This window comes from Colias philodice, chromosome 14, assembly GCF_061535455.1.
Source record: "Colias philodice isolate Cphi_HAF_F1 chromosome 14, ilColPhil1 Martin Lab GWU primary, whole genome shotgun sequence".
Classification (NCBI taxonomy): Eukaryota; Metazoa; Arthropoda; class Insecta; order Lepidoptera; family Pieridae; genus Colias; species Colias philodice.
In genome coordinates this window covers 12021116-12047647 of record NC_143099.1, presented here as the reverse complement: position 1 = coordinate 12047647, position 26532 = coordinate 12021116, and the positions used below count along the sequence as shown (strand labels likewise).

The following is a 26532-nucleotide window of genomic DNA, read 5'->3' as shown; positions in this document are numbered from 1 at the left end:
CGCGCACCGCCAACCGTCTGCGTGCTCTATTATCACCTGACGTCGCAAACGATTCTTATTATGGAGGCTATGATGTCAACAAAACGTTCTATAATTAAAAAAACGAACGAAAATTAATAAATAAACAAAATATTCTCAAATTAATAAAGCATTCAATATTACGACGCCGTGGCCTGCGTTATTTACCATGTATAGAACGGAGTCGCTTTCCTCCTCACTCTCACTATTTGCATCGTCGTCGTGGTGCTCTCGCTCTGCATATCCTGAATTCGATTACGAAGTGGATTATTAATTAATGTTACTTAATATAGTAAAATTATAGGTATACAACAGTTCTAGAAAGGGATGCCGTGTTCCCATCAGCTTCAGCATTGGATTGGACAAGTCAGAGGCGCTCACCGCCAGCGACAGTCAGCAGCAGGACGGCCAGCGCGAGCCCGCCGCGCAGCGCTCTCGCACACATTAGTGCGGACACATCGGCTTGATATTTCCCCGATACCGATTGTTAGGGCACGCGTATTGCAGCACTTTTTTTCCTATATTATTTCTAAATTATTCTACTCTGTTTAAATATTGTGACTTTCCTGACAGAGTCAATAAAAGCTAAAGACTATAATATAATGCTGTTGAATATAATCTATGGTAGGTACCTAACTACCTACTCGATACGTTTGTATATTTCCATGCTCAAACCCTCACTCGATACTACCTCCATACCCTGTGTCGATACCTATTAATATTAAAGATAATTTTAAAAAACGTAATTTTTAGGTACTTTGTACCTTTTATAGTTTAGATTTTTCAAGGAAACACACACTTCACTTGTTTCACTTTTATTTCGATTTTTATTATAAAAAAGAGCGTGTGTTCCGAGCACACGTGTCAGAAGTCAAACTTCTTTGGCAAAGATGCCAAAATCATCGCATTACTCCATGACGTGACTGCACCGTGACTGATAAATTCAAATTCATTTATTATCAGAACATTATAGGTCCACTTGTTAGTAATTTCTTAATTACTATGTTAGTACATTAATTATCTATTGACTATTATCATTATCATTTCACAATTGATATATATCATTTTACTATTATTTAAGTTATAATATGATGTGTGTACTTGCTCGCAATGGTACAAATACAAATACAGTACCCGACGATCAAAGTAAGACCAGAGGTTGCACGTGTATCGTGGTACCCAAAAGAGGACATAAATGAAACGTTCAGCAAGGGTGTAATAAATTTTATTCATAAAACGAGTGGAGGGCTTCGTTAGGGGAGCGTCGGCGGCAGCAGCTCGAGCGGGTGCGCGTGCAGGCGCAGCTGGCGCTCCAGCAGCGCGTCCGCCAGCGCCGCCGCCTCGCCGCCGCACCACGCCGCGCCGCGCACGTGCAGCCACTGCAACAGGGGAGAGTGAGTGGGGCGGGGTGGGGGGAGGGGGGGCAGCGCGCTTCGGTAACCACCTTGTGCTGGGGCTCGGCCTGCAGCGCGGCGTACAGCGCGTGCGGCAGGCGCGGCGCGGCGGCGCGCGCCTCCACCTCCAGCCGCGCGGCCCACAGCAGCGCGCCGGCGCCGGGCCCGCTCGCGCGCCGCGCCGCGCGCACGGCCCGCTCCGCGTCTGCGAACGCGACGAGCTACGTGTCACTCGATGGGTGAACATTTTATATGATCGTTAGTACGAAATTAATTTATGCGTTAAACGACCCGCCGGTGCACGAATAAAATATAAAAAAAATAAATAGTAGAGCGTCACCGGCCGGGGCGAAGTCCGAGTTTACGGCGCGCAGAAGCGCGGGCAGCAGGCGCGCGAGGGCGGCGCGCGGGGAGCGGGCGGGGCGGGGCGCGCCCAGCCGCCACACCGCCTCGCCGCTGCACGCTGCCAACGTGAACATTAGTCGATAAGTATATGTTTTCAATGTATCACTTGAATTTTTATTTTAATTAATTAAAATGGCTCGACGGCTACTAAAAAAATTGTAAAGAGAAAAGAAGAATAGTGACGAGGAAGAAGCGAAAATTATATCTCAAAGGTGTAACCGAGAAAATCGCGAAAAATATTTTTTCTGTATTGAATATTTGACAAGAGAATATAAACAAGAGTGAATAGAGCATAATCGTCAGACCGAGCGCGAGGTAGGCGTTGTCGGGGAACAGGTCGGCGAGCGCGGTGCGTGCGGCGAGCGGGGCGGGCAGAGCGCGCTCGCACAGCGCCGCGGCCGCCTCCTCGTGGTAGCGCAGCGCCGCGCCCTCCGTGTGGTGCACCTGCACAAGGCGCGTCGCTCATCTCGTTATTGGAACGGTGGACACGGAACGTGCATGTTCTTAGATTTTTAATTCGATTAATGTTTCGTAACAATTTATAAACTATAGTAGAGTCAGAAATCGATAATCTAAACTTATTACGACGGGCATAAAATAATAGATTAGTTCGTTTTCTTAGAACTGTACATTCGCTTAACCTTAATAAACCATTCTAAACAGCATAAACGTCGTCGTTTAGTATGTAGGACTACAATGAATGTGTCCTCGTTTGGGCGCGGTGGACTCACGTGCACGGCCCGCGCGGGCAGCGCGTGCAGCAGCTGCAGCGCGCGGGCGGGCGCGCACAGCGCGGCGCGGGCGCGCGCCCACTGCTCCGCGCCCGGCGCCAGCGCCGCAGGCAGCGCCCCGCCCGCCCCGCCCCACGCCTCCCCCCACGCCTCCCCCCACCCCTCCGCCCCGCACGACTCGAACGACCGCTCCAGTGCGGCGCAGCGCTCCTCGCACTGAATATTACACGCGACTCGATATCAACATAAAAGTAATACCAAAAAGGCATATAGGTAGAATAGAAAAGTTTGAAATAAATAAAAACCATTTTTATTGAAAATTGATTGAATGAATATAAGGAGCAACCCACCAAGGCCAGCGCGGCGTCCCGCAGGCGCGGCCCGGGCGCGGCCAGGGGGGCGGGCGGCGCGCGGCGCAGCACCGCGTGCACGAGCGCGCAGTCCCCCGCGCGCGCGCCGCACACCGCCCGCACCGCGCTGCAACGGTACACGCCTATGTTACGTATATGACATTCACTTTTTTGGAAAAAAATGCACTCTGTAATAGATCTAGAGCCCACGACGCGCAGCCTCGTTTACTCCCATACAATTGGACAGTGTGCGCAAACGAGAGCGCAATATCACTGTTACTTGGCGGGGCCAGGTCGTAGAAGAAAATAATAAGAAAATAATTTGGAAAATCCAAAAGTGCACGCCTCATAATTTTTTTTTATTATTTTTGTTTATTTAATAACAATTAAACCACATCGAATCAGACCCTGAAAAATGAAAGGGTTCCATTCCTGAGCATACTCAAGCGTAAGAGAAAAAAAAAGACTCGATTAGTAAAGTATTTCGGTCGCTATCGTGTTAACAAGAAAAAGGATCCGCACATACAGACACACGGACGTCCAAGACAGAACTTTTTTAAACTGTTTTTTAACTAGTTTAAATAACAAAAATGACATCAAAAATATCATGAACGTTAAAAATAGTGTTTTTTCTTAATATGTGTGTGTATGTATTATCTTACAAGTGCAATGTATGATACATAAAGACATTTTAAGTTTGAAAAATCAGATGTTTTGCGCGAAGTGACAGTAGTACCCACCTCAACGCTTCGCTTATGAGGCGTGCAATATATTATGTTTTAAGGAAAAGTGTGGGTCATATGCGAAATATGACTCGTTAGAGTTTCAGGTATGAATATGTCGACTTCGTGTTTTAAAATTCAGACCCGTACGTCAAAAAAATAAAGACATAGAATCGTTTAATGATGATTTTAAGACCAATCTTTGCAATTATTTTCTATCGAGCCGTTTCGTCCAATTATGTATCGAGTCCGTTCACGGTCTTCGCGAAATATGATGAATATTAACATATATTTTTTTTGATGGGCTAGAATAAATATCTTTTCTTAAAAAACTGCTCAAATAACTTCAATTAGGTGTCGTCAGTCGTCCCCTTAACAAACCCAACCAGTGTACCTGGCGACATAGATGGCGTGCTCGGTGGGGCGGTCGGGGTCTGCGATGGCGGCGCGCAGCGCGTGTGCGGCGGCCGCTGCTCCACCGCCCCCGCCCTCCCCGCCCGCCCCGCCCGCCCCGCCCGCCAGCTGCTCCAGCAGCGCGAACTCGGCGAACGCCAGCGGCGACGCGGGCGCGAACCGCTTCAGCACGGAGCGGGCCTCGCTGCGCAGCCGACCCGCTTCCTGCGACATATTCATATCGAGCTACAGTGGTGGACGTTTAATTAGAAACACGTAACACGATGAAGTAGTCATCGAATTCATTTAACATTTATGTATTAACGTATTAGAGATTAAGTATTATTTCATATGTAATAGAAACCCATTTTTACTGCAAAGTTAATTAATTTTCAGAAACTTTTAGATAGAATGTTTAAAAAACGGTGCAAATATTTGTAGAAGAAAAAAATAATTGCGGCATTTCAACAGGTTTTGACTTTGGAACACTCGAACCATGCTGTTTCTAATTTGTTGTCCAGACTGAAAATACTCGGAAATCAGACTTCACTTAAAGTTGTTTAATTTTATTAATTTAAGCTAACGTTTGATTAAAATTAAGCAATTTCTTATAAAACTAGATAAACGGGTGTTCTATTACATATGAAATAATACTTAATCTCTAATACGTTAATACATAAATGTTAAATGAATTCGATGACTACTTCATCGAGTTACGTGTTTCTAATTAAACGTCCACCACTGTAGCGCACCTGGTCGTGCGGCGGCGCCAGCAGCGCGCGCGCGTGCAGCCAGCGCAGGCGCCAGCACGCGAGCGGCTCGCGCGCCGCGCCGCCCGCCACGCACGCCGCGTCCCACAGCGCGCGCACCCAGCTCTCGTAGCCTGCCAAACAGGGAATCATATAAAAAAATAATTTTTCGAAAAGTAGGGGTCGCCGAAATCAGAATCTGTCCCCTGCATCCCCTGATACTTTTTGAAGTTATTACGAAATTAAGTTTTGTTTTTTAGGTACTTATTATTCCATTCGACGTAACAAATCGCGCGTGTTCACGAAAGTGTATGAATAATCGAGTAGAATAGAGCGGTACCGGTGTCGTCGCTGAAGTAGTGCGGCGGGTCGGTGAGCAGGGCCAGCAGGCGCGCGGCGGCGGCGGGCGGCGGGCGCGCGGGGTGCGCGGGCGGCAGGCGGCGCGCGGCGGCCAGCAGCGGCAGCAGCGCCTCGCCGCAGGCCGCGTCCGCCTCGCCCAGCAGGCGCGCGCCCCACTGCGTGCCCGGCAGCAGCGGCACCTTGGCCAGCAGCAGCAGGCGCAGCGCCAGCTCGGGCGCGGCGTGCGGCTGCAGCAGGTCGGCCACGTCGTGCGGCAGCGGCGCGCGCTGCGGGTCGGCGGGCGGCGGGCCGCGCGGCGGGCCGGGCGCGGCGGGCCGCCAGTGCGCCGCCGCGCGCGCGCGCTCCACGCGCACCCACACCGCGCTGCTCGGCAGCCCGCTGCTTATCGCCTGCGCGGGACACGACATGCTTATCGAGTCTGTCCGACCGACGGCTTTGAAACTTGAGTTATGATATTACCAGAATAGTCAAAACAAAATATAAAGTAAAAGTGAAAGAATAAAGGAATGGCTTTATGATACAAATAATGTAAGCTATAGCTGCGCTACCTTATCCTCGAGCTCTTGCAGGCGCTGCTCGTTGCGGAGCGCGTCGGGCGGCGCGGGGGGTGCGGGGGGGAAGGTCACGGCGGAGGGGGGGAAGTTCATCGCCACCAGCAGCTCGATCGCCAGCACGAGCCGCTCCCACAGCCCCGCCGCGCGCAGCTGCGCACCTGACGGCGTACAGTCATTTTGTAATAGGTTATTGTGATAGTGTTATAGATTTATAAATGATATTATTTTAAACTTTAACCCACAAAATACTTAATAGTATCTAACGCTACAGAACGGACACTCCACTTCCCGCCAAAAGTAAACACTTACCTCACCCCGCACGATCACGAGTAATATGGCTAGCACTTACCGCAAGGACGATACGCAGCGAAGACTGACAACATTGATCAAATTGTGTTTTTTTTTATATGTGATTGTCGTTTTTCTTAATAGAAAAAAAATACATAAAAATGGTTAGATATTGTATTTAAATAATTGATACAAACAGAACAGTTTTTAGTTTACTAAGTGACGAGATAAGGTAAGTCAATTAATATTAATTTACTTAAGCTCTAAGGTACAATATAATATGTAAATTCAAATCGCGTTACCAACCCAAGCGTGTACGCACACATTTATACTGTTTACAGATGTCTAATGCTAGTGTGTCAAAACGACAATTTTGTATGGAGTGTCCGGGGTGTGCTTCAACCATAGAAATCTAAATAACAAGACACATAGAAGTGCTATAATGTCATAATTCGTATGAAAACCGCTGTCGCCAAAATCAACACATTCAAACCGAAAGCTAAACAGTACACACAAGTAAACTATGCCTTTTATTGGACAGCTTGATTTTAGTGAAAACTAACTTAACTACTTATTAAATTAAGCTTTTGAATATGTATCCTAACGCACGAATTTACGGTTTATTTTAGAATAACATCCCTAAGTATATGAGACTTTTTGCTCCAATACGAACAAACGTGATAATAAGAATGGTCGACTGTGTCATCCATTGTTATTTCGATTACTATGGTGACACTCGTAATACTTGTAAATATTCTATAATTTTAAGGAAAAACGGCATTATTTCTAAAAAAAAATATTTTCCGATGAAATATTATTCCTTTATAAGTATAATTACAACTTGTGGAAGAATTTCCGCAATGGGAATTGCTGAAACACACCATGTATACACTCATACGTCTCCAGAGCAACTGAACAGTGACGAATGCACTGGTGATGTGAAAATCACCTGAGTGGCGACAAGGTCACGCACGCTTACGACTTCTAGTGTCTTGTTATTTAGATTTCTATGGCTTCAACCGAGACTAGAAAGAATCAGCAAATATAAAAAATAAAAAAATTCTAGTTAATAAAAAAAAGAAAAAATGACACTATCAAATATAGAGTGCAGTGCTCACCGTAGGCGTGCAGCAGGCGCGGGTAGGCGGGCGCGTGCGGGCGCGTGTCGGCGAGCGCGGCGGCCAGCGCGCCCGCGTCCCCCGCGCCCCCCTCCCCCGCGCCCGCCGCCGCCACCAGCCGCGCCCACACCGCCGTGCGCACGCTCATGCGCTTCTCTGCCAGTCAATGTCATCATATTATTTCACTAAACAATCATTGACAAACAATATTAACAATCAATATTTATTCTGGCAAAATTTTAATCTTTGTATTGCATGTTGTATTGTGATAGTAGTCGTCAACGAAATAGAACTACACAATTTGTCATAGCTTCCAATGTGGAAGTAGTTGTTCGGTAATTTTTGACATCTAAAAACTTAAGCATACTAGGTCACTAACCTTCGACGAGCATGTCTCGAAGACCTTCAAGGTACTGTCTGTGAGACAATGCAGCTTTCATTAAAGCGAACAGCCTGTCTCTTAATCGAGTTGAATTAGGCAGTTGCGCTGCAGCTTCACGAGCAACTTCTAAAGCAGACTCCACACTAACACACATTTCCTGTAACAAATATGTTCTGTGTATATGTAACAATTTCTAATTTTTATACATTAAGAAAGTATACCTAATGTCGGAAAGTAAGTACTCTAAAATATCTGTGTAAAAAATCATAGATTAAAGGCAAAAATAATTAATCATAAAATACCTGGAAATCGATGTAGGCTTCCCACAACATCTGGTCGTGTGGTGTCTCTGCCAGCAGCTTGCGGTATGCAGTCTGCCTCTCCACAGCCTCACTGCTATCATCCTCATCTTGTAAATGCTTTGAATAATAACGCCGCCATCTGTTTCCTTTATCTTTGCATGCCTTCTTTACACCCCCGCTTAGTGCATTTATATAACTATATCTAGAATGACAATATAATGATTTAGAAAAATATTCAAAATGTTTTGGAATAATAACAGTACAATATCATAAACTTACTGTGGCCTGCCTGGATAGTAAAGTGTAGAGACACGCAGGTTGCCACGATCCAGCTTGCAATCAATATAAAAGTCACTAGAACACAAATCTCTAGAAGTTGATTCACACTTCCTTTTAACAGAAATTGTTCTTTCCTCCTCTGAATCACTTGCCAGCAACTGTACTTCCATGGCCTCTGGAACTGGCAATGCAAGCGTGTATAATTATTATTGATTGAAACATTTGTAATCTTTTTGTTTCATTGACAATGGGGAATGCTTGACCACAATATCATCTGATGCCAAGCTAAGATAAAACAAAATGATAAAATCACTCTAAATTGTTTATTAAATTAGTAGGTGTAATAAGAGTTTGTGTAATATTATATATATATATATATCACTTCGTTACAGAAATCCAATGGGAATTATTAATTAATATATAAATAATTTCATAATTTGTTTATGTAACTATTTCATACCTGGTAATTCAGCTAAAGCATTTTGTCCGTCTTTCAACCCTTCATTATCGGAATACGCCGGGAAAAGGGCCATAGTAATAATTAATAGCAATATTTCCTATAAATAATAACAATTAATAAATAATACAATGGTGATAAAATACATTTGATTAACCTATATTAACCTAAATTAATAACAAAGATATTTAACTAAGTATATTCGTAGAATTAAAATGAATTTTTAATTTAAATTCTGATTTGCAGACAGACCAAAAATTAAAATTTGTAGGCAGTAGGTATACAAATAATTAGAAATATGAATAACTCAAATTCAAAGTGACTTATTTGACATATCTGACGACTGACGTCTGACGATCGAAATAGGTAACGACAATTGACAAATGATAAGTGATAAGACGTTTTAACCACAGAGCATTTATCAACATTTATCAAAGAATAGCAATAACAAGTAGAGGTTTTAAAATTTATTGTCACAAAAAAACACGTTATCTACAGTTCACAGTAGACATAGAATTTTTCTCTTCGGATAGGTAGTTTGGTTGTGATCTATGATCTTTCATATTTATAAGAATGATCTTTCTAAAGAGAAATAATAAATACTAATTTCTTAATCTAGTCAATAGACTGCAAAGTGTGCTTGGGTGTGCATTTCAGTTCCATGTTTTGAATCTTTATCAGTGGCAGTGACAGTGTCTCTCGAGTATATTATATTATACATGTATTATACAGATACGGGTGGATACGGGTGTCTCTTGAGGTCTCTATCATATCACCTGTCTGACGTCTGTCTGTCATTATTCATTTCGCAGCTGTTTGATAAGAAAATGTCAATGTTTCAACTTTCAACTTGTAACAAAACTTGTAACATATTGAACCAGCAACCAGCAAGAAGACAGACAGTGTACTTAAATAATAAGTCGTGTCTGCTTAGCGTGTCTGTGTAATTTCGTAGTGTCTCATTTTTGTGATGCGGTATCAAATTATAGAATACATATGTAAATTATTTATCAAAATATAAGGTTACTAAAGTTTATTTTTCTTATCAATTTCACACCAGATTCGAATTTTACCTGCGCTATCTAGTTTTTCCTTTTTTAAATATATTTTATTATATTTTGATCCATTGAAATTTTCAGGAGATAAAAGCTTTATCAAAACGAAGTTAGATTTGGATATCAAAAGAAGACCTAAATATGAATTTAGTGAAGCAAACGCAGTTCTTTTCACCGCTCTACTCTATTGGAATAAACGCAAGACCCTGTCTAACGAAAAAGTCGGTAGCATTCCAATACAAAAGATTTTTCAGTGATGTATGTATTATAAAATCGGGAATTATTTGATTTATAGATACCGAACTGTATTGTATCAGAACTGTATTTGTTATCTTTCTATATTGTAGAATGTAGAAGTTCAAAGTAAAAGCAATAAGGAACCCCCTCTAATGGATCTTCATGGTCGACGACATGATTACCTAAGGATTTCACTGACAGAGAGATGCAACCTCCGCTGTAAGTAAACTAAAACTGTGACCTATACTACTAAGTTGATTTATTATTTACTAGCGACCCGCCCCAGCTTCGCACGGGTGCAATGCTGATACTAAATACACTACAGAAAAACTGTGAACGTTGTATATAAAAACATAGCGGCCCGCTCCGGCTTCGCACGGGTAGCACTACATAGTATAAAACAAAGTCGATTTCTCTGTCCCTATGTCCCTTTGTATGCTTAAATCTTTAAAATTACGCAACGGATTTTGATGCGGTTTTTTTTTAATAGATAGAGTGATTGAAGACGAAGGTTTTAGTATATAATTTATTAGGTTTAAGACAAAGCAGGCGAAGCCGCGGGCGGTAAGCTAGTAAAATATATAGCCGGGCGGCCGGCCGGTACCGCCGCAAACGCTACGTCCCGCAATTTTTAAATCTGTAATATCTTCGAAAATATTCACTTAAATCATACGGTGTAAAGGGAGATCTATATTAAATGAACAATGTATTCAAGGTATTTAATTGGTTAAGGATTAATGCTGTATTGGTGAAAATCGCTTCGAAAATTAGCCATTATTTGTCGTAAAAAGTAAATGATAAAAAAAAAGTTATTGTGGGTTATCCATGAGAGATAGACATATACCATCGCGGACTTTTCTGTAGACCTTTTCAATGTGTGTAATACTTAGTACATTATTTTGATAAAACTCGTAGGGTTCAGCCTGCGTTTGCAATGTAAGTGGAAAAAATGTAATTTTTTACGACATCACATTAGAAACCTCAAAAATAACAGTACTTCTCCACTATTTAATGGATGTTATTATACATATTATAAACCTTCCTCTTGAATCACTCTATCTATTAAAAAAAACCGTATCAAAATCTGTCGCGTAGTTTCAAAGATTTAAGCGTACAAAGGGACATAGGGACAGAGAAAGCGACTTTGTTTTATACTATGTAGTGATAATATTTTGTAAAAAATTTGTGTGCAAGTAATGAGTGTACATTTACTCATAAAGTAAAACATGTAAATTTATGGAAGGAAACAAAAACTGGTTGGAATTTAAACAACTTCAGGTTTTAATTAGTAATTTATAGCAGTCATACTTATGACTTTACTTTTTTATTGACGATAATTACTTAATTATGATTGTATAACAGTGTACTTGTTAATTTTTCTGTTGTAAATTGAAATTATAATTATCAATTTCAATAGTCTACTTTTACTTACAATTTTTAAGCATTATGAATTCATCAATCTCTAATCATTATAATTTTCTTAAGTTATCTTCTTCTTTCTTATCTTCTCTTATATATAAAAATGAATCGCAAAATGTGTTGGTAAGCGCATAACTCGAGAACGGCTGAACCAATTTCGATAATTCTTTTTTTATTATATTCCTGGAAGTACGAGGATGGTTCTTATGTAGAGAAAACGTAAACATGTACCACGGGCGAAGCCGGGGCGGACCGCTAGTTATAACATAAAATCTAATTTTAAGTTTATGATTCTGTCCTACTTTAATATTTTGGAGACTCTAGACTAACTTGTTGTTACTGACTAAGGTCATAACCTATGTTTCAGAACTTATAAGATAACATTATCTAAACTGATGACACAATATTATATGTATAGACAATAATTTATATGTTTATTGGAGTGAGTGCAATCTATACTAATATTATAAAGAGGAAAAGTTTGTATGTATGTATGTATGTATGTATGGTTTTCACGCAAAAACTACTGGACCGATTTCAAAAATTCTTTCACCATTAGAAAGCTGCATCTTTACTGAGCAACATAGGCTATATTGCATTTTCAAAAAAATTAGAGATCCTTACCAAAAATGCAATAATGTAACCCAAGGTGTAAAAAAATCCTCGATAAAACTTCTGTCATCGCGTGCGCTGCGGAATCTATTGAAGATAGAACAAAAAAATGTTCTACGGTATTATAGAATGGATCAATATCTACAAGAAAGTCCGCGATACCATATGTCCATCTTCAGTAGTTATGTTACTACAACAACTTTTTTACGTTTTCAAAGTAAATAGAAGTACCGACAGTAATCAAACCATGTTATCCATACACATAATATATTAATCCTTATCCCATTAAATGATGTTTTATTATAGACTGTTTCAATACCAGCAAAATACTTTTTAAATGAAAAGAATTGGATATTCAATTCAAAAGATATAACGAATTTTTAAAAGTGTCAATCTACAGAAAATAGTAGGTATACTGTTCGAGCAGGCCGTAGTGCGGGGGTCACGGAGGAATTCTACCAATATGCGTCTTGACGGAACACAGTGGGGTTTTGGTCGGTAGGAATCCGACATAACCCACGGCCCCTTCCCCGGAGGCCGTGGGTATCTAATATATATAAAAGATTTCCCCACTAAAAAAAAAAAAAGGCCGTAGTGCGGGACGGGGTAAAGGTGATTTTCATGTGATTAAAAATTAAACCTATAGTCCGACCTATAGTAGACTTTTCACTGTAACGATATCGCTATGCGGGTGAAACCGCAGGGCATTGCTAGTATACTAATAAAGTAATAACTAATAAATAACAATTGAAATTTTTATTTTAATTATTTTCAATACTAACCAAATAATTACCTTTCTATTATTGATTGTGTTATATGTATGTATAGTACAATTTTGAATGTCAACTATCAGATTGCATCCAGTGCAGTGTGGCACAGGATGGTGTGAAGGTAACGGAGTGGTGTGTGTGGATGTGTGCAGGTCAGTACTGCATGCCGGCGGAGGGCGTGCCGCTGAGCGCGCGCGCTGCGCTGCTGACTCGCGCGGAGCTGGCGCGCCTCGTGCGCGTGTTCGCGGCGCTCGGCGTCACCAAGCTGCGCCTCACGGGCGGCGAGCCCACCGTGCGGCAGGACCTCGTCGACATCATACGTAAGTGTGTTCGACCCTTTCTGTCAGATTGCTTATGCATACGTCTATAATTTTATTTAAAAAAATATATACGGTCGAATAGAGAACCTCGTCCTTTTTTTGAAGTCGGTTAAAAATGTTAAAATCAATTATATTAATATTTAGGTTTAGTTATCGATTTAAGATACATAATATATAATCTATTAGATAGTATCATCGATGTGCTCGATCAATTTCAATAAAAACTTTGATTAAAAATTGTAATAAATTATTTTACATGAATAGCCCAAGCATCAGAGTTCAGACAGACAGTTCATTAAACGGCGTATTTAACGTTAAAGCTGGATGTTTAACAAAGCGGTTAGGGCTTAGGCAAAGGGCTTAGGCTTTCAATTGTACGATCGATTAAACAAGAAGAGATAAACACATAAATATGAACGGGCAAGCGATACGTGAGCACGTTCAGCGTATCACGTGGCGAGTGTCGTTGCAGAGGAGCTGTCGGGCGTGGAGGGCATCGCGACGGTGGCGATGACGTCGAACGGCGTGGCGCTGACGCGGCGCCTGCCCGCGCTGCAGCGCGCCGGCCTGGCCGCGCTCAACGTGTCGCTCGACTCGCTGCGCGCCGAGCGCTACGAGCGCATGGCGCGCCGCCCGGTGAGCCCCCGCCCCCGCCCCGCACATCTCTGGCGGTTTCACCGCTAGGAGGAAAAACTCGTAGGGCAGCATCAACCTTTACTCAATTTGAAAATTTTCTTTTCTATATTTACAGGGCCTGCAAAAAGTATTAGCATGCATCGATCTAGCGCTTCAACTCGGATTCAGTCCCGTAAAAGTGAACACAGTCCTAATGAAAGGTAACAGCCATAGAAATCTAAAATAACAAGATACTAAAAGTCGTAAGCACGCGTGACCTTGTCGCCACTCAGGTGACTTCCAAGCCACCAGTGCGTTCGTCGCTATTCAGTTGCTCTTGAGACGTGCGTGTGTAAACATAGTGCGTTTCATCATTTCCCAATGCGGAAATTCATCCTGCTATACTAATAAAGGAATAACATTTCATCGGTAATTATTTTTTTTAATAATGTCGTTTTTCCTTAAAATTAAAGAATATTTACAAGTAATACGAATGTCACCATAATAATCTAAATAACAATGAATGACACAGTCGACCGTTCTTATTATCACGTTTAACGCAAATTTCAACCTTATTTCTAAGTGTTTAGGTTCAAAGTTACATCTATTGAAAATTAACACCCTCTGCTGTAGAAAAGCTAAATTTTTTCGAATTTGTATTTTTCTGAGCAAAAAGAAACAAAACATCTCATGTGCCTGGGGATGTTATTCGAAAATAAACCGTAAAACCGTGCGTTAGGGTACTTAATAAAATGCTGTATTTATTTTTTAAAGTTAGTTTTCATGTGCCTGGGGATGTTATTCGAAAATAAACCGTAAAACCGTGCGTTAGGGTACTTAATTAAATGCTGTATTTATTTTATAAAGTTAGTTTTCACTAAAATGAAGCTGTCCAATAAAAGGCATAGTTTACTTGTGTGTACTATTTAGCTTTCGGTTTAAATGTGTTGATTTTGGCGACAGTGGTTTTTGTACCAATTATGACATTATAGCACTTCTATAGTGTCTTGTTATTTAATTATTTTTAAACATTAAAATTCGTTTAAGGTTTCAATGATGATGAGGTGTGTGACTTCGTGGAGTTTACCAAAGACCGAAATGTGGAAGTCAGGTACGTTTTTAATAAACATATAATTATTATAAAATATCCTATTTCACATAGTTCTTTGCGGTAACAAATTACAACCTAAAATTTTATAAGACATACAATATTTATGAAGTACATAAAAACATTGGAAATTTAAAGTAGAATACTTAAATAATCACGCTTTATTAGTTCATTATTATAATTTTAACCTTATTTGAATAAAGTTACCACATTTAAAGAGTCATGCAATGAATAAATACCATATTTTGATGTTTGACTTTGTTTTTTCTTAGAAAAAAATTCTGGATTAAAATTCTCTCAATCATCTTTCCAAAATAGATCACGCCTCTGTAAATATTTGTTTTATTTTCATTTAAAACTAGGTTTCATTTAAAACTACCTAATTATTGAAGTGAAAGTTCTGTAGGAGCGTTCAGAGTAAAACTTCAAGGTCGCGTCATAGCAATACAGTAGCCAGTAGGTAACGTCTCTATGACGTAAGGCCACAGATTAGATACGTCTATGTAAGGCGACAAATTTGGTAGGTGGTTAGTTGCTATTGCGTCATATTACACTGTTCAAATTGTGTCAGGAACATTCAAACTCAAACATTTATTTATTCAATTAGTGATTAGAGTGGATCGTGATTTTTTTGATTCGGTGACTATAGAGCACTACCGATGTGTGCAATAATTATGCCAAAGAACTTTCCTGTGGTTCTTACGCTATAACTTTTCATGTATTTTCGTATTCCATATATTCATTGATGCTATAATAGGGTCTATAGACTAGTACATTTTACATTAGGTAAATAAGTATAAGGGCCGGCGTAGATATGACGGAGCGCAGCGTAGCGCATTTTTCATCGCCAAACTATTATCGACATTTTCCTCATTAAAATAATAATATTCAAAATCAAATGACAACAATTTATTACCGAGGAGCTGGGCTCGCCACCGCCACCACAAAATGTTCTGTTTCTTCTTTTTTTTAATCTTATTTATTTCCTCTTATTCTTTTACAAGTAATGTTATCAATAACATGTCCCAATCCGTCATTTTATTCGCGAATGTACACGTGTATCTCTCGAAAAATTGCAAAGCGAATGACGACAAGTGTGTCGATGTGCGCCGGCCCTAAAGATATAGAATGCGTGTGTGTGCGGCAGGTTCATCGAGTTCATGCCGTTCACGGGCAACCGGTGGGACGACTCGCGCATGGTGCCGGGCGCGGCGGCGCTGGCGGCGGCCCGCGCGGCGCTGCCCGCGCTGCGCCCCGCGCCGCCCGCGCCCTGCCGCACCGCCACGGTGAGTGCGCGAGCCTTCCAGTCCGCCAGTCGGGTACACCAGGCTCGAGGATACTCCCTTTTAGTAGGAGTAATTCCACCTTCCTTCCTCCACATGCTCATTAAATATTACACTTTTTTATTATACACTGCGAGATTGCAAATTTTTGCCAGATTGTTATCCGTAAAATAGCCGTAGCCGTCTGACATAACGACTTAAGTCCAAATAAATGAAATATTTCGGCCTTTTACTAAACAATTTTCGTCAAACCTGGGAGAGACCAATTTGGTCAGGCAAACGTCAAAATACAATTTTATTTAATCGGGGATCGATCAGTCAATCTTGAATTATTTCCGTATATTGGAAAGACGTATCACGTAGCGTTTGCGGCGGTACCGGCCGGCCGCCCGGCTATATATTTCATACCCGTGCGAAGCCGGAGCAGGCCGCTATGTTTTTTTATACAACGTTCACAGTTTTTCTGAAGTCAGGAAAATTTCCATAAGTCAGGAAAATTTCTATAAGCTGGAAAATTTCCATAAGAAAGGACTATACGCCAGGAAAAACAAGGAAAATTTCTATACGTCAGGAAAAATTCTATTAGTCAGGAAAATTTCTATACGTCAGGAAAATTTCTATACGTGAGAAAAATTTCTATACGCCAGGAAAAATCCATAAGTCGGGAAAATTACGATAAGTCAGGAAAAATTACGATAAGTTAGGAAAGAAATATATAAGTCAGGAAAATTTCCATACGTCGGGAACATTTCTATAAACAAGGAAAATTTCTATATGTGAGGAAAATTTCTATAAGCCAAGAAAATTTGTATGTCAGGAAAATTTGTATGTCAGGAAAATTTGTATAAGTCAGGAAAATTTATATACGTCAGGAAAATTTCTATACGTCATGAAAATTTATGCATATATAAGGAAAATTTGTATACGTGAGGAAAATTTCTATACGTCAGGAAAAATCCATAAGTCGGGAAAATTACGATAAGTCAGGAAAAATTTCTATAAGTCAGGAAAATTTCCATACGTCGGGAAAATTTCTAAAAACAAGGAAAATTTCTATATGTGAGGAAAATTTCTATAAGCCTAGAAAATTTGTATAAGTCAGGAAAATTTGTATAAGCCAGGAAAATTTATATACGCCTGGAAAATTTGAATTTCCTTGTATTTGAGACAGAAAAATTTCCATAACTCCGGAAAATTTCTATAAGACAGGAAAATTTCTATACGTGAGGAAAATTTCTATACCTACGCCAGGAAAAATCCATAAGTCGGGAAAATTTCTGTCAGGAAAAATTGCCATAAGTCGGAAAAATTTCTATAAGTTGGATTCTATAAGGAAAATTTCTATAGACAAGGATAATTTCTATACCTACGCCAGGAAAATTTCTTTACGTCAGGAAAAATTCTATAAGCCAGGAAAATTTCTATACGTGAGGAAAATTTTACTTTGCCGCAAAAATTTCTATAAGTCAGGAAAAATCCATAAGTTCCGTACACTTAGATTGGTTGAAAATTTAATACGTAATATGAAATATTATATCGAAAACTTTCCCATGTTTGCAGAACTTTTGGATTTTTTTCCACGATCATACAGCAAAAAATAATAATTTAATTTCAATTTTAACATTGTTCCGGACTGCGGACAAGGTTGCAAAATGAGATTTATTGTCGTCCCAAATCCCAATGTACCATTCACTTGACCGAAGTTTGAAAACTTTTGGAATTATTGTGAATTGATTGTCTTGACTGACTGGAGTAATTGCTCTAAACCGTTGTTAGGCGATTGTGAAGGTAATATTATTATCTGTACTAATATTATAAAGAGGAAAAGTTTGTAAGTATGTATGTATGTATGGTTTTCACGCATAAACTACTGGACCGATTTCAAAAATTCTTTCACCATTAGAATGCTGCATCTTTACTGAGCAACATAGGCTATATTGCATTTTCAAAAAAATTAGAAATCCTTACCAAAAATGCAATAATGTAACCCAAGGTGTAAAAAAATCCTCAATAAAACTTCTGTCATCGCGTGCGCTGCGGAATCTATTGAAGATAGAACAAAAAAATGTTCTACGGTATTATAGAATGGATCAATATCTACAAGAAAGTCCGCGATACCATATGTCCATCTTCAGTAGTTATGTTACTACAACAACTTTTTTACGTTTTCAAAGTAAATAGAAGTGCCGACAGTAATCAAACCATGTTATCCATACACATATATTAATCCTTATCCCATTAAATGATGTTTTATTATAGACTGTTTCAATACCAGCAAAATACTTTTTAAATGAAAAAAATTGGATATTCCATTCAAAAGATATAACGAATTTTTAAAAGTGTCAATCTACAGAAAATAGTAGGTATACTGTTCGAGCAGGCCGTAGTGCGGGGGTCACGGAGGAATTCTACCAATATGCGTCTTGACGGAACACAGTGGGGTTTTGGTCGGTAGGAATCCGACATAACCCACGGCCCCTTCCCCGGAGGCCGTGGGTATCTAATATATATAAAAGATTTCCCCACTAAAAAAAAAAAAGGCCGTAGTGCGGGACGGGGTAAAGGTGATTTTCATGTGATTAAAAATTAAACCTATAGTCCGACCTATAGTAGACTTTTCCCTGTAACGATATCGCTATCTATGCGGGTGAAACCGCAGGGCATTGCTAGTGTATGATAAAGAGGAAAGGTTTGTATGTATGTATGTATGGTTTTCACGCATGTATGTTAGCGCGTTTAATTTAAAGATAAAATTATATTTTAAAAGTAAATCAATTGAAGAACTTAATTAATTATTTTAATAATAATCAAATGGATAAAAGTATTAATAATCATTTAATTATCAAATAATAATAATATTACATGTCATATTCAAAATAACGATCAAAACAACACAAATAACACCTGCGCTGACTCACACAGTCACGCCACTCGAATAATCGTCTTATAAATAACGGTCGTCTGCAGTTGCGAGTCATTCTTGTACCGACTTTGGTCGAGTCAAGATGTCTAAAAAAGTATTATATCAGTATTTAATTACGTAATACAACCACGCTTTAACATCAGAAGTAGAAAATGAACCAGCCCTTACTCGGAATCCTGGCAGGCTGGCACAAATTCTTCCATCATACTACGTGACAGTGTGCAACTGTCACTGTCACCATCATGACAGTATACCACTGTGGACTTCAATCTACGAAAAATTGGATTGAATTGACTTCAAGTAATCAAGGATGAAGGAACTCGCACAATGTGTGTTTTCTTGTGCGTTGTGTGAAGTAAATGTTTGTGGTGTGGAATATTGTAACGGTAATGTAGTTCATCAATATTATAATGTGATGTGCAATCCGGGCGGTTGTCCAGAATATTAAAGCCTTTAATAATAATTGTGGTAAGCGAACGACGTGCTTATGTCACAAATAATAAGTGCCTTCGATGGCGCCCAGTGTAAGCTATTGTGGTGGTAAATTATTATTTTTCTGTATTTTGACGATTGAAAAACGCTTCTAAGCGAAGTCCAGTTGAATAAATCAATATTTGAGTTTGAGTTCATCGTATGGATGTGATGGTGTTCTATAAGGTCAGTTTGGCCGAGCGGTTATGTTTGTGTTATAATACATTGTGTTTTGACATCACGAGATAAATTGCCGTACTCATTTCAAATGAACGTACGAGGACGTTTTGTGTTATTGTTTTACTATGGCCAAGCCGGACTATCGAATTCTATGTAAATCACAATAATACTCGACAATGATTGCTATGAAGCGAAAAGTACAAGCAATTGCTAGACTACTATTGTGTCCTATGTACGTGTAAGAATAGTACCAAAGCCAAATTTAGATGACCGTGTTAGCGGTAATGGATACTAATTATGATAATCGACTGCCACTTGTCTGTACGGGTCTCCTGTGACTTAGTCTGACAACTGGGCAGATAATAAAACATCTAATGCCACTTGTCTGTACGGGTCTTCTGTGACTTAGTCTTACAACTGGGCAAATAATATAATCGGATGCCACTTGTCTGTTCGGGTCTTCTGTGACTTAGGCTGGCAACTGGGCAGATAATAATAGAATTGAATGCCACTTGTCTGTACGGGTTTTCTGTGACTTAGTCTTACAACTGGGCGGAAAATAATAATAACCTGATTGTCACTTGTCAGTATGGATCCAGACAGTGGTTTAGCCTGACAACTGGACAAAGGAACAAATAATTTGAATATAATGTACTACTTAAAACAAGTCGGAATGTCACCAGCTGAAGTGAATTATATCATTGATATTTTGAGTTTTGAATTACCGCTCAGAGCACGAGCTTTTTTCAGAATGGCCGTGTTAGCGCGTTTAATTTAAAGATAAAATTATATTTTAAAAGTAAATCAATTGAAGAACTTAATTAATTATTTTAATAATAATCAAATGGATAAAAGTATTAATAATCATTTAATTATCAAATAATAATAATATTACATGTCATATTCAAAATAACGATCAAAACAACACAAATAACACCTGCGCTGACTCACACAGTCACGCCACTCGAATAATCGTCTTATAAATAACGGTCGTCTGCAGTTGCGAGTCATTCTTGTACCGACTTTGGTCGAGTCAAGATGTCTAAAAAAGTATTATATCAGTATTTAATTACGTAATACAACCACGCTTTAACATGTATGTATGGTTAAACTACTGGAACGATTTTGATGAAATTTGGCACAGATAATCTTTAGACCCTGAGAAAGAACATAGGCTTAATATGTACCACGGGCGAAGCCGGGGCGGACCGCGAGTTTATTTAATAAAGTATTTAATTTGATAGATAAATTAAAAAGTTTAATCAGAGAGATAATGTAAAAAGTAGTTTAAATCCTACTAATATTATAAATGCGAAAGTTTGTGAGGATTGCGAAAGTTTGTGAGGATGTGTGTGTTTGTTACTCTTTCACGCAAATACTACTGAACCGATTACAATGAAATTTAGCACACATATAGAAGGTAACTTGGATTAACACATAGGGAAGGTTTTATACCGAAAATCCCACGGGAACGGGAACTATGCGGGTTTTCCCGCGGGCGGAAATCTAGTAAAAAACAAGTCAATAAAAACAACCGTTAAAAACAACCGACTTCAAACTTGCACTTGCAACATTTACAAATACAGACAAAAATGCTCATAAAATAAAAACTACTGGGCCTATCCGAATAAAATTTTTATGGGACCAATTCGACACCATCCCGCATCGAACAAAAAAAGAATCACGTAAATCGGTTCAGAAACCACGGAGTAATCGGTGTACATACATAAAAAAAAAAAAAACATACCGGCCGAATTGATAACCTCCTCCTTTTTTTTGAAGTCGGTTAATAAATTGGATCGACGTTTGACCGAGTTTTGCAGATGCTTTTTGAATTGATTAACTTGATTTGTAACTTAGTTCAAGATATTGAGTTTACAATGGATATGAATAATATACACATCGTATCTTGCGCCGCTAGGTGTGGAAGGCCGACGGGTACGCGGGTAGCGTGGGGTTTATCTCGTCCATGACGCAGCCCTTCTGTTCCTCCTGCAACCGCCTGCGCCTCACCGCTGACGGAAACCTTAAAGTGAGCACTCATATGCACGACCTAACTTATTATATGCTCGTTATATTTATCTAGCTTCGCGTGTAGTATAAGATGGAATATGACTTATTGGAAAGATGCAGAGATAAATAATTGAAACTGTTTAAATTTAAAAAGAGTCGTCAGAGCTACGTCATAATTATTATTTTCTTTATTTAAACGCTTAATTTTAAAAGAGAAATTGATTCGAAATCGACGAACGGAGAATATTATGTCGACGAAGCAGTTGGCTACATTGTGTGTTGCGCAGGTGTGCCTGTTCGGCGGCGCGGAGGTGTCGCTGCGGGACGCGGTGCGCGCGGGCGCGGGGGACGGCGACCTCGCCGCGCTCGTGCGGGCCGCGCTGCGCCGCAAGCTGCCCCAGCACGCCGGTACGTACACTCGCTCCTGTTCGGCGCGCGGAGGTGTCGCTGCGGGACGCGGTGCGCGCGGGCGCGGGGGACGGCGACCTCGCCGCGCTCGTGCGGGCCGCGCTGCGCCGCAAGCTGCCCCAGCACGCCGGTACGTATACTCGCTCCTGTACGGCGCGCGGAGGTGTCGCTGCGGGACGCGGTGCGCGCGGGCGCGGGGGACGGCGACCTCGCCGCGCTCGTGCGGGCCGCGCTGCGCCGCAAGCTGCCCCAGCACGCCGGTACGTATACTCGCTCCTGTACGGCGCGCGGAGGTGTCGCTGCGGGACGCGGTGCGCGCGGGGGCGGGGGACGGCGACCTCGCCGCGCTCGTGCGGGCCGCGCTGCGCCGCAAGCTGCCCCAGCACGCCGGTACGTGCCCGCCCGCACACACTCGCACTCGCACACGCGCTCCCGTACACATGTACAACTTGCCGCTTTTGTCACTAACATTTAGTAGTTGTAAATCTAGTAATATTTAACTATTCACCTCAAATCACCCTATACACACCTATCATGCAATAGTTCATACACACTATGTTTGATGTTAATTGTTTTTTCTTTATTTGACGATTTTTGGAAAAATATTGCACATTTAATATTTTTTTAAACATAATTTTCTATCTGTGACAAATATAATATTTTTAAAAATGTGCTGTGTCAGATTTTAGTAGGTATACAAACAACTATAACACTAAAAACATGGCTTTTTCTGATAATGTATTGCCTTATGAGTGCCTGTTCCGTTTTGTAATTAGTTATCCACAGTTAAAAAAATCTTAATAAAATACATACATTAATGATTAATTCTTCTTTCTTTCAAAGAGACATGGTATGATGGTAGACGTCCGATACATTTGATATATTTTTGTAATAACAGTCAAATAGCCAATCATTCACTATTTCTCGATAGTTAATAAATAAGCCGAATTACTCGCGCTAAACTTTGCTTATTCCGTAACGTGGGCCTGGCCGGACATCTCATCACTGCCAAATTTAACAAATTCATTTCCCGGATCGAACTATTCGCACGGATTCAGCTTTTAAAGTGTTCAATTAAAAACAGTAAACGGATCAACGGCGCTGATGTGTTGTAGGCATGCAGAATCTGGCGCGCGCCAAGAACAACAGGCCCATGATACTGATAGGCGGCTGACGGCAGGTGCGGTGTGGGGTGCGCGGGGGGCGGGGCGGGGGCCGCTGCGGGCGGCGGCGCGCGGCTACTGCACGCTGTCGCACCTGGACGGGCGCGGGCGCGCGCGCATGGTGGACGTGGGCGCCAAGCCCGTGCGCGCGCGCGCCGCCGAGGCCGAGTGCTTCCTGCGGGTGAGCGCGCGCCTGCTGCGCCTGCTGCGCGACGCCGCCGTGCCCAAGGGCGACGCGCTCAGCGTGGCGCAGGTGGCCGGCACGCTGGCCGCCAAGCGCACGGCCGACCTCATCCCCATGTGCCACCCGCTGCCGCTGGAGCTGGCGCGCGTGCGCGTGGAGCTGCCGCGCGAGGCGGGCGAGGCGGGCGGGCGGGTGCGCCTCACGTGCGAGGCGCGCGCCACGGCCCGCACGGGCGTCGAGATGGAGGCGCTCACGGGCTGCGCGGTGGCCGCGCTCGCGCTCTACGACATGTGCAAGTCGGTGGACAAGCACATGACGATCACCGGCCTGCGCGTGCTGCGCAAGAGCGGCGGCGTCGGCGGCGACTGGGCCGTGCCCGCCGCGCCCGAGCCGCACGACCAGCAGGCGCCGCACACAGCGCACGACCAGCAGGCGCCGCACACAGCGCACGACCAGCACATGCCGCACGAGACGAGCGAACAAACGCCCGCCAAGGCCAAGACCGAAACCTACGCGCCTACCAATTTCATGCATCTCTAGGCTTTAGTTTAAAATCTTCTATTGTTAACATTGTTTTTACATATTATTATGTAATGTTATATTTCCATAAAAAAAATTATGTGTAGAATTATATAAATTTTACACAATATATATACAATATATACGTATAGTTGTAAGTGTTACATGTGTATATCACAGATAAATTATGTTGCTATGTTTAAAAAACTAAAAATCCTATTTTTTTCATTTTTTGTTTTTAATTTTCGAAGCGATTCAAATTTTTAAATACTTAATAATATTGGGAAACTTTTTGAAATTGGTTGCATTAATGTCAAAATGGAAGGAAAAGATATTTAAAAGATCTCGAAAATTAACTATTTTCAACCGACTTCAAAAAGGGTCTCAGTTCAAGTAACTGTATTTTTTTGGAATTGTTACCTCATTGAATGTGTAAACTGTGAATGCTTTGTTATCAAAGAATGATGAAATTAATTTTGAATAAGTAATAAAGGTATTCAGTATTCACTATGAATATTGTGAGAAAGAGATATTATATATCTATATTTAGAATTAGAATTGTGTAAGTTACAAAAATAGTAATAGTTAACCCATTGAGCCCTGAACGGCCCGATCGGTCCACGACACAATAGATTTTCTATTGTGTCTGTGATTCCGGGGCCTGAGTTATTAATAGTTAATTTTAGGATGTTTAAATAAAAACAAATATTTTTGTTAAAAACTGTTTTAATACCTTAAGTAAATATTACAGGGTTGCAATTATATTAAATTTTTATAAGGTGTACTTATTCACTTTTTAAATTGTTAAACATACATATATATTTTTAATGGTTGTGATCAAATAATTATATATTGTAGGAATTAAAACGATGTAAAACCATTCCTTCTTTAATAAACTGCTTTTGTTTGTAAATGAAGACAATTTATTTAACTCAACTACCTATATTTAATACAAGAAATAAATAACTAAGATAGTAACAATACAAATGCACTTGTGTAGGACATAATATCAGACCTTTATAAGAATATGTAAGCAAAATAAACTTAGAGAATTTCAGGACAAATCTCAAAAAGGCCTTGTAATGCAGACTTGGGGTTTAGTCAAGCACAAAATAAGATATGAGTTGAATGATTTTTAGGCGGTAGCTACAAGTACATTGGACTTGGTGTTGGTGGACTCTTCTGCGGGTTCCTCGGCGGGCCGCTCGGCGCCGCGCTGCACGCGGATGTCGTGCTTCTCGATGTACTCATTGATCTCCTTGCCTTTACGTGATAATTGTTCATTTATAGCCTAAAATTCAAAACGTATAGTAAATACTAAGAACATTGAAATAGGTATTTACTTTTACGCAGTAATTGTTAGGTTATACCTCAATAGCGCCAGGTAATCTTGCCCGGTTGCTTTCCAGTTCAGGCAATATCTCTCCGACGGTGCGTTCCACTAAAACTCCTCCGAGCATACGAAAACACTTTCTATTTGGGTCTGTTCCTTGCAATGTTTCTATGACTATCCTGTAACAAATTTTTTTTAACGTAAGTAAGCCCCTTTGATTGGATGTACTTGAGGTTCGAGGTATGAAAATAATAAAGTAACTAGGTACTTGTGTTCGTTTAAATCCATTTCCAACTCGGAGATTTTATTAGCCAATTGTCTTTGTTCATTTCTGAGCGTTTGGAAACCTGCGAAAACTTCTTCGTTGGATTTGCCTTTTGAACCCTTACTTGCAGGTTTAGACATATTGAATGATTAGTATATTCGAAAAGTTTATTTTTATTTAATTAATCACTTATCCGATCAAGAAATATCGCAAATATGAATCTTTTTTGGATTAAACAATAAAGTTAGGTTATATTTTGCCTTTAGAAATTTGAATATTTGAATCTTAATTTGAATCATGATCATTGGGCTTTTGACATAAGCTTCTTGCTTTTGAAGTTTGAACAACTTTTGACTTTGACAAATTAACAGATATAAGCTTAGGGCGTATTCCTCAGAGGGCGTATTCAGAAAGAAAGCTTGAAACTTATAAGCGCTTATAAGCGCTTATCGGCGCTTGTCAGCGCTGGTAGCCCGCGCAGGAAAATAATATATGAACATGACAAGCGCCGATAAGCGCTTATAAGTTTCAAGCTTTCTTTCTGAATACGCCCTTAGGTCCGAAAACCAAATATGTATGTATAATTATTATTACACAATGAAGCATAGAAAGATGGATATTCAAGACAATACTTGATAGGTAGTATTATCACAGACTAATAATAATATACTACGTATGTATGGGCGTATTCAGAAAGAAAGCTTGAAACTTATAAGCGCTTATCGGCGCTTGTCATGTTCATATATTTTCCTGCGCGGGTTACCAGCACTGACAGGAAGATAATATATGAACATGACAAGCGCCGATAAGCGCTTATAAGTTTCAAGCTTTCTTTCTGAATACGCCCTATTATACTATTCTTTCCGCATAATCGAACTTTGAAGTCTACCATTTTATTATATTAGTCTATGTGAACAGTGATTGATAGACTGTGGTTATATTATAATGTCGAGAAGATACAACAATTTTGAGATCTGTTGCGAGTAGACGTAGTCATGTTTACACACGCTTTCGCAACTTTTCGCAAGAAACGCTTGACAAACTGTCGCGACAGAACATGGTTTAAGTGTGTTGCCAGCAAGACTAAAATAAAACTTGCTAAATGGCTGTTAAAATTTTGCCAAAATTTTGCTAAAGGATTTTTAATTAAGC

General features: G+C 40.5%; 3 protein-coding genes across 3 annotated transcripts; 1 reads left to right on the top strand and 2 right to left on the bottom strand.

The window, feature by feature from the left end:
• Positions 1 to 1227: 1227 nt before the first annotated feature.
• Positions 1228 to 8846, bottom strand: LOC149483115 (uncharacterized). The gene is made up of 15 exons (XM_089703581.1): positions 8506 to 8846; positions 8046 to 8226; positions 7767 to 7968; positions 7462 to 7621; positions 7083 to 7238; positions 5671 to 5834; positions 5103 to 5511; positions 4766 to 4896; positions 4015 to 4238; positions 2709 to 3025; positions 2549 to 2673; positions 1966 to 2261; positions 1753 to 1868; positions 1463 to 1617; positions 1228 to 1397 (listed from the first exon to the last, which is right to left on the bottom strand). The coding sequence occupies exons 1-15, from the start codon at positions 8576 to 8578 to the stop codon at positions 1272 to 1274; spliced, it is 2835 nt and encodes a 944-aa protein (XP_089559707.1). The 5' UTR covers positions 8579 to 8846; the 3' UTR covers positions 1228 to 1271.
• A 204-nt stretch (positions 8847 to 9050) lies between these two features.
• Positions 9051 to 24695, top strand: Mocs1 (Molybdenum cofactor synthesis 1). Its single transcript, XM_089703148.1, has 11 exons — positions 9051 to 9524; positions 9642 to 9815; positions 9905 to 10013; positions 12748 to 12915; positions 13388 to 13551; positions 13667 to 13751; positions 14578 to 14641; positions 15786 to 15924; positions 21417 to 21527; positions 21796 to 21949; positions 23097 to 24695. The coding sequence occupies exons 2-11, from the start codon at positions 9699 to 9701 to the stop codon at positions 23801 to 23803; spliced, it is 1818 nt and encodes a 605-aa protein (XP_089559274.1). The 5' UTR covers positions 9051 to 9524; positions 9642 to 9698; the 3' UTR covers positions 23804 to 24695.
• On the bottom strand, positions 24683 to 25711 carry Pfdn2 (prefoldin 2). Its single transcript, XM_089703147.1, has 3 exons — positions 25384 to 25711; positions 25153 to 25294; positions 24683 to 25073 (listed from the first exon to the last, which is right to left on the bottom strand). Exons 1-3 carry the CDS (start codon positions 25518 to 25520, stop codon positions 24918 to 24920), a joined length of 435 nt encoding a protein of 144 aa, XP_089559273.1. The 5' UTR covers positions 25521 to 25711; the 3' UTR covers positions 24683 to 24917.
• Between the last annotated feature and the right edge of the window lie 821 nt (positions 25712 to 26532).